The following is an 8,922-nucleotide window of genomic DNA, read 5'->3' as shown; positions in this document are numbered from 1 at the left end:
AATATTTGACCCTGGGTTCCGATCAAGGAAGCAAATTAGTCATATTAATGTTTTTTTGCCAAAAAAAAACAGAGAAAGGATTGAGACTTGCCTTGTTTGAAGAAGAACCATATGTTGTGTAAATATTCATAAATATTTACCCTTTTTTGTTAAAGATTATATGTGAAAGAAAAAAAAGAACGTGTTTTCTTTTTGGTAGCTTCAGCAAGTAATCCAGCTCATGATAGATGAATTGGCAAGCATGACACAGTAGAATTATATATATATATATCATCACGACGGCAGCGTATTACTGTTAGCAAGTGGCAACCTTTGCGTCTATAGATACGTACCATTGTACACTAATTAATATATACCGAAACCTTCTCACAGATGATGACAAATCCTACACACAACTGTACAGTTAGTACCTACAAGCTATGCTATGCTAATCAGAGAAAAGATTAACTGCAGAATAATGCGATATGAACGTTTCATTAGATTTCTTCTGTAGAATTATTTGTGTTATTAGTTATTCTGCGTTTGTGAAGAGAGGTTGGCAGTAATAACCAGTTCTCGACGGAGAAGGATTAACTGCAGAAAAAGGAAGTCTCGATACTGACAGCTTGTACAGCCCTATATATAGATAGGTTCATCAATGAAACAATCGTTTTCAGCTCATCATTAATTGATGTGTATCACAGGAAGCAACAGTATTGAAAATGTGGCGGAACAACTTTCTAATTGTGATAAACCATACACCACTTTCACTTTCCTATATATCTTTGGGTGCTTTTGTGGTCCATGCATCTGTCGTTGGGAATAATATTATTTTTCCCGGTTTCTAATCATAGCCAAAATTAGTACTCAGAAACATAAAAGAAGAAATTTATCTGGATTTTGTAATCAGTTCTGAGAGAGAATGATTCAAACAGATCATATTTCCAAACGGTTAAGTCAAGTAATGGAAAATATGAAAGAGGATGAACAGTTGTGCAGCGCTATTATAGGACATCATTAACTTAATAAGTCTCTTAATATAACCTAGCGTAATCCAACCGTATGTAGTCGTATTTTTAGAAGTGACTTCTCAGAACTTCCAAGACCAACAGGGAGAGACATGTTAGTTAACTGCAACTTGATGAGCATATTATATAATGTTATATCGTAGCAGTTAGTAAACAGAATCTGATAAAGAAATGGGGACCAGATCTTTACACGATCCAATTGTCCACCACATGTCACCGTTAGGCGAGCTGTAGCTAGTTTGTTGCAATTTGGTGTGGCTTGATCGATCTCTGCATGTCAAAGTTTCTACGTAGATCTCTCCCCTCCGATCCGTCGCCGCTGCTGCTTCACTCTACATACACACGCATCTGTGCCATGTCGTTAAAGTAACAATGAATCCCAATCAGGGCGTGCTTGTCATGCATATATGCATCGATCTGTTGTTTAATTACCTGAAGGACAGCTTGATTAAACAATAGTATGTGCATCCAGTTGGAAGGTACACTGTTCTACTATTAATTGCAGACGCCATCAGGAGGATATGATAATAATATGCAATGGGCCAGTCAACAACGAGTGTTGGAGACCGAGTTCCCTGCTCCGGTCCTTCGCGTTGACATCATCAGTTACATATGTATAGGATCAACGTGTTGCTTGTTTAATGGGAAACAGATCGCTAGATCAGGTGTGTCAATACATGTGTCATCATGCACGTCATCAAAGAAATCTATTGCTCCCTCCGTATGACCCAAAAAAAAAACAGGGAGTTGTTACTATCACGGTTTACATGTGCTTCCCTTCTCCTTTCGAAAGAAGACATCTTGGGTTACAGGGTAATTTAGACCGCAAGATGCATTATTTGATTCGGATTAGATAAGAACTGGATCTTAATGAATGGATAGCTGCAAAAAACAAGAGCGAAATCTGACTGTATATAAGGGCAGATGCAGTTCTTTTTCCTCTTCGATCAGATAGATGGTCAACTTGCAGTGCACAGTCAGACCAGATCTCCACGGTGTGTCACGGTGGTGTAGAAATAAACCGACAAGCTAGCAAGTGCTGTGGCATGAAACTTGTGTAGCTAGCCTTTGTATTTACAAAGATTAAGACAGTTTTTTTTCGCATAATCTGTACTAGGTAGTTAGGCGGAGCCGGCCAGCCGGGCTTTGTTGGTTGCATGGGTTCATGCATCTGTTGACATCACCACCTCTACTGAAACCGGGGGCGGGGACGATGATGGTTGCATTATTGGTCCATGCATGTTTCATACAAATCACCATGCATATATCAAACCAAAAAATCCAAAAAACGGCTCAGATTTTGCGTAACGCAAGAATCCAAAACGACTTAGATTTTGCGTACTATGTTTGGATTATTTTCTAGGTCTCGTTTGGATGATTATGTATCCCTCTCAACCCAAGTAAGTACGTTGAAGTGCTTTCTGAAGGACAGCGAGATCGATGATGGTCAGACGGACACACAACACAACTGTGCCGCTCTGCGACAGTTTTCTCTCAGTGGATAGCGAGGTGCGCTTCATTCAGTAATAAGGCTGTGGTAAAAATAAATAAAACCAAGTCCTTCAGCATTGTAGTTGATTTGCAGGCCTAACTGTCTTTGATTGAGTGCAGGTTTCCGTGCATGCATGCCCAAGTCAACTCTGATGCTAGCTTGTGCGTGCAGATGAAGCAAGGGCTGTTGCGGTGGTGAGGTTGACAATTCGTCAGCTATTAGTTTGTTTCGGAGCATGTCGATGTCGGTCCTACTCCTTACTGGCAGCAACAGTTGTTTTTAGCACAGGAGAGGAGAGGGATTCAGTTCCAGTCAGATGTAGGAAACTGTTCCGAGTCCTCAACATCTGTGTCTGTGTTTGTTCCTGAAAACAGGCACAAGCTACCTGATTCTGGTATGCCATAACCTCTGAATGTGCCAGAATAATATATGCAGCTTGATGTGCTTTGTTATCCATTAACAAACTTAGTTAACTGCAGAACAGTTGTCTTCTTATTGTCTTGTACATGCATGTGTTTCAGTGAGATCGACGATGGTTGTGGCCTGTGAGCACATGATCATTCTGCTTTATATGGTTGCTTGCTAGACCCATCTGAGCTAACACTCCCTCCAAGGGACTGACTATTACATGTTAACCCCCAATTCCAGGCAGCAGGTAGTGACCTAATTACAACCTAACCCCCTGCCCACAGCTAGCTGTCTGTCTGACCAACGTACTAGACTTCCTTCCTTGCCAGGGAATCCAAGTATCCGGGAGACTGTTAACACGCCGGAGTAGTTAGTTAACTAGATCGACCCGTTATTTATTAATCTGACATGTAAGTAGTTCAGCGTGCACAATCCGTGTACACGGCAGATGATGAGCAGGAAAACCATATACAATGGAGACATTGACTGACCTGCATCCGATGAACAATGAAGGTGCTTGGTTGGGAAATGTCAACGGAATTGCAAACGTAATCAGAAAACGCTCTAGTCAAGGGAGCCCGGGATTCGATCCCACACACACACACAAAAAAAAAAAAAGAGGGTGTAATGCGATTTTGTACTGAACTGTAATCAGGTTATGTTGCAGAACTGTAATGGGATTTTGGGGAGGTCGATATTCCTAAAATAAAATACAGTATATATTCTTGGAAGAAAATCAAGCCTGTGATGGAGTCTTTGACGGCATAGCTGAGAAGCATGGAATAGCCATGAGCAGTGAGCATGACGGCGACACGCCCATCCGATGAGTGCCTGCTGATGCCATTTGTGTAGCTTGGCAAGGGATGTTTTTTTGAGGTGATCTTGACCTGAGTGAGACACATTGACATAGACGGCGATTGTGGCTCTGTGAGTGGTGATGAACTGACCCTTCTATTCTATTATATTATCTTCTCTACCCTTCTCTTCTCTTGAACTAGGAGCTGGAGTGAGTACTTCTTTCTCTTCATGTGGCCATCACCACACCATCTGAAAGCTTCATGCTGTTGATGGACTATGGCCAAGCAGGCGACTGAATCCGCCACAGATGTTTTGATATATATTAAAAAAAAGGAAAACGCCGTTGCTGGGGGTGGGTCGTCGCGTGACAAGCTGGAGGACTGGAATACTCATCACTATAATAATATACCGCAACGACATTGCTGGATATGTTTCTTGATGTGTTCTGAAAATATAAAAGTACTAAGGCAATCCACAGATAGTATCAGATCTCAAACACCGCTGCGATTCAATAGTTACAATAGATTTGGTGATTATAACTATCAAATGCTATAGAGAGACAAGGATATTGAAGAACATGTTAATGATAGAACTAAATCAGGGTAACATTCCGTGTGACAAGAGAGTACCATAGAAGCTAAAATTTAAATTTTATAGAACGGCAATTAAACCTACAATATTTAGGGTGCAGAATGTTAACATTACAAAATTCATGTTCAACAAATAAGTGTTGTAAAAATGTATATGTTACATTAAATTTATGATCATACAAGAATATAGATGATATGCTATAGATAGCAAAATCGGAAGGAAAAAAAAACTTCACAGCCGGTTAAGAGACCTTCAGAGTGCTAGAAGCACTCGTACATAGTAGTATCCTAAAGCGCGACAGCTATGGAAAGAGATATAGAGAAATACCAACTTTAATATGTGGAAAGACGATAAAGAAGACTTAAAATGATAAGAGTACAAAATTTAACTTTAAATATATGTGTATGGAAAATAGGTATTCATGTGCTTGAACCTTAACTTGTGGTTTCTATTAGGTTTCAACTCTAGCTAACCACAACATAATAAGAGTTGGGACTAAAAGACCATGTTTTACATCCACCAATATGCAGTACAACACCGTTTGAGTGAGGCACGTAACAGCAAGCCAATGCATGAATCATCGGATGGGCGTGTACGAGTGGCCGCCAGAAGACGGGCCAGAGCCCTTGTGATGCTCCTCGGCGGCCATCTTCTCCTTGGTCATCGTCCCGACGTCCGTGGCGGTCTTGGCGACCTTGTTGAACGCGCTGGTGACCCATGACGCGCCGGTGAAGACGTACCTGTTCTTCATGATGGCAGACCCGGCACTGCTCACCTTCTGCTCGGCGGCAGCGAGTGCAGACTTGGTCTTGTCGGAGACCTGGAACTTCTGGTCCATCTCCTTCACCTTCCCGCTAACCAAGGAAGTGCCTGTCGTGATCTTATCAGTCAGCCCAATCTTCTTGTCAATTGAGGCCACTGTAGCACCGGCTGTGGATGTGAAGCCATGCTTCTCATCGAATGCTTTGGCCTTGCCAACCGCGTCTTTGCCTAGCACGAAACCCTTGGCAAGCATAGTGCTCACAACGTCCTCGGCTTTGTGAACAACGTTGTTGTCTCCACCACCAACTGGAACTCTGGTTCCACTCTGACAACAGAATATAATGTTCAGTACAAATTACTGATGTATTTTTTTTCTATAAGAAAACATACTGGAGCTATTAATATGTGGCTACTACAATAAGGAATGGCTTTCGTTGTCATGAATACAATTCTGGACAGATAATGAAACAAGCTCTGGCTCTGCCTCTCTGGTGCATGGAAATCACACTAGATAATTTTCATATGTGTGACATGCAAAAAGGTAAGTGGATGTCAACTGAATTGATAAACGTATGAAATTTACCATTATACTTGGCCTGAGGGACCTTAATTCTTAGAAATGTGGCGAACTATAGTACATATAGAGGGTCCTTTCAAAACTACTCACAGAACAACGGTGATGGAATGTAAATAAAAATGTCACAGGTTGTGCTCACCAATTAGAACAGAGATAAATATACATTTGACCTACTGATTTGAATTTGAGTTAAGAAGCAGATGTGTCAAAGATACTACAGACAGCAAAACTACAGTGGTGTGGTATCGAGAAAATGAAAAAAAAAAATCAGTTTCTCAGCATAAAGAATACATATTTTTAGAATTGTGTATCATGTTCAATTCAAGATAGAGCCTCACATCAGCAACTAAATGCAGACAAGGTGAGCACAAAAACTAGCAGCATATCATACCATTGGTGGAGCAGAGGCAGTAGGAGGTGGCTGATACTCTGGAGCAGGTGCAATGATGACAGAAAGATCAACTATTGTGGCACCCTGTGACAGTTGTACAAAATTTCATTGATGTTATTTTTCTAGAAGTACTAACACTACGCAATGTTGCAATGACAGCAAATTCCTTGCAATTTGCAAATTCTGCTAAAGTGAACCACAAACATTCTATTTCAGTGAAGCATTTAGTCGTAGCTCTAATACAAGAACAACATTTTTTGGTCCCAAGCAAATGGGTACACTAGCAGCAGCGCTATGGTGATCAATTATAGTCAAGTAGTGAAAATCATAGAGTGGACTATTGTTAGAATTCCACTGAATCGTATTAAGGCCTCCCTCAGGTACTGACCGAAAGAAGAAGTGCTGTTTCTGCGCCTTGTGCATCTTTGAAAGTGACATATGCAACTTGGGACCACTCATCACCACTGCCAAAGTAAAGAGAAACAAGCTAATGAGGATGGCAATCAAGGGCTCGTATGGACATGAAAACAGAAGGGGCGGCCTAGTTGGACAGGTTTTACGAACCTCTGCATCTCCACATGATCAATATCTCCTGAAAAGGAAAAGAACTCCTTAATGTCTTGCACAGTTGCACTAAGAGAGACATTGGTGACCTTCACTGTCCTCACCTGCAATAAATGGAACATTAATATGAGTTTTGAAATAAGTACTGAAGACTATAATGATTGACAAAACGAGGGAAGGGACAATTGCGAAAATCAGTGGATATTAGTTCCTTTGGCCTATTGACTTGAGCTTTCTCATTTGCATACATGTAAACCATACCCAGGCTTGTGAAAATCAGCTGAGAAGCATTAAAAAGACAAACATTATCTCTATCGTAGAAGCAAGCTTAGTAGATACTACCATTGGGATGCCTGTAAAGCTCATGAGCTAGATCTCATTGACTTTTTTTGACAACTGTATAAACGGCAGAGAGGAATAGAGGATCCAAGTATTCCTTTCAAACTTGCATGCATATAAAGGTATTGTCTCCTCAGAATGCTATCCCCACATGGCTAGAGATTATTTTCTCAAGCGGTCTGGCACCATTAGTCCCAATGATTCAATGAAGGAGTGGTAAAGGCATATGCATTTGGTAGTCCGTGAATGCTTTTGCAGTTGCAGAACCTGGTAGTCAAATCAAACTCTAAAACATGTAACAAATCGTGTGTGGGTATCAAGTATCAACTAGACAACTAGTTACTAGTATGGTATGGTATCAACTAGTACGGTATGATCCTACTCGCAGCAATCCCCTGGGCGTATCACAGCGCTTAGTATCTTCTCATTCACAACCGCGCACCCCTATAGTGATTGCTAGACTGCTAGAGTCACAGCAAGATCTAGACCATGTCACAAATCATTCAACAGTGATGTAAACTAGCCTATACTGGTAAGACTACTTGCAGCAAATCCTCTGGACCGAACCCACAACGTTGGGAGCCTAAGCTACTAGTCCCCGATGATGTCGATCTGCGAAGCACGCGACGCGGGCATGCTCCCGCGCAGTGCGTGCTCATCTATCTCTTTGTTTCCACTCGGTCTCGCAGATACATGCGAGTATGCGACTATACGAGCAAGCTACGCTGCAATCCAACTACGCCCAGATACAAACGAACCCTAGCCCCGCCGGATCGGCAGCGAAGCTTGCTCGCTGCATCAAGCTTCTCCCGCAGGCCAGCAAGGAACTCGGCCCAGGCACGCACTCGGGGTGGGCGGGAGGCGGTTAAGCCTAGGCAAAACTCTCACGGGCGGTAGGGTGCGTCGGCGCCCCCGCACCGGCATGAGGCGAACCGGATCCAGCGCGCCACCGCCCACCGGAAGAGGGTTCAGAGAGGGAGGGATGATGCAGCAGCAGCACTCACCGGCGCCTCCACGGGAACCTCCACCGCCGTCGCCATGGGTGCCTGGGGGAAGCCGATTGGATTGGATGGTGAATAGGGAGCGGATTAGCGGCGCTAACTTGAACAGAATGGAAGCAGACTCGACGACTAGTACAGAGGAGAGGACTAGGAGACGACTAGTACTTGTGTGCAGAAACGGCAAAGAACGAAAAAAAAAACACTGGACGATTTTTGCTTGTGAACCAAGTATACAATCAGACGCAGAATGGTATACCTCTACTACTCTATAAGCACGGTGTGTAGGTGTTCATACCGTGCACCTAGGGCTGACAATGGGCTATAATTTTTGCACTATAAGATTTAAGGATCGAAGCGGGTTAGGATCGGGCTTTATTTCTAGTCATTTTTGAACTATAATTTATTTATGGCCTTGACATTTTGTGAAGAACTATTTGGATCACGATCCATTACCACCTCTACGTGCACCATGTTCTATCTCTCCCCCGACCACCTCCGTAACACCGTGAGAATCCCGTCGAGATCGCTGCCCAGAATGTCGTATGGCCGATGCGATGCCCCCACCTACCCAGCGACCCTAGTTCCCCCATTGCGATATCCCCCCAATCACCGCCGAGGGACCTCTTCCACCTACGCACGCGCGGCTACTTCTTTTGCGGCGGCGGGAAGCGCGGCAAGGAGTCGTCCGCCGCGGACTACCTGCTCCCGCCCCGTCGGCGTTGACTGGCTTTGGTCCCGCGCGCGCCTCGACCACGTGCTCGCCTGCGAAGAGAACCTCGTCATCGCTGCATTTCCGCCGCGCGCACCTCAGGAAGGACCCCTCTGCACCCCCGTCGCATGTCGCGTCGCAAAACCCTAGCGTCATGCTCCCATGAGCCTCAACCCATGCGCTGCTCCCGCTATCGCCGCCTCTCCGCTCCTCCATCGTCATCCCCATGTCTGTTCCACGCTCGTAGCAGCCGCACGCGCTCGCATCTCTGCCCCCCTCCTCG

At 43.8% G+C, this 8,922-nt stretch overlaps 1 protein-coding gene across 1 annotated transcript; it reads right to left on the bottom strand.

The window, feature by feature from the left end:
- Positions 1 to 4,567: 4,567 nt before the first annotated feature.
- LOC100283415 (uncharacterized) lies at positions 4,568 to 8,155 on the bottom strand. The gene is made up of 5 exons (NM_001156316.2): positions 7,934 to 8,155; positions 6,591 to 6,694; positions 6,415 to 6,490; positions 6,027 to 6,110; positions 4,568 to 5,383 (listed from the first exon to the last, which is right to left on the bottom strand). Exons 1-5 carry the CDS (start codon positions 7,967 to 7,969, stop codon positions 4,874 to 4,876), a joined length of 810 nt encoding a protein of 269 aa, NP_001149788.2. The 5' UTR covers positions 7,970 to 8,155; the 3' UTR covers positions 4,568 to 4,873.
- Between the last annotated feature and the right edge of the window lie 767 nt (positions 8,156 to 8,922).

The sequence above is a fragment of the Zea mays genome, chromosome 9, assembly GCF_902167145.1.
Source record: "Zea mays cultivar B73 chromosome 9, Zm-B73-REFERENCE-NAM-5.0, whole genome shotgun sequence".
Taxonomy (NCBI): Eukaryota; Viridiplantae; Streptophyta; class Magnoliopsida; order Poales; family Poaceae; genus Zea; species Zea mays.
This window is presented reverse-complemented; position numbering and strand designations above follow the sequence as displayed.

Coding starts and splice junctions, on each gene's coding strand:
- LOC100283415 (NM_001156316.2), bottom strand. CDS start 7,969: ATGGCGACGGCGGTGGAGGTTCCCGTGGAGGCGCCG. Junction 6,695..7,933: donor AGGTTCCCGTGGAGGCGCCG/GTGAGTGCTGCT, acceptor CATTTATTGCAG/GTGAGGACAGTGAAGGTCAC. Junction 6,491..6,590: donor GATCATGTGGAGATGCAGAG/GTTCGTAAAACC, acceptor TTACTTTGGCAG/TGGTGATGAGTGGTCCCAAG.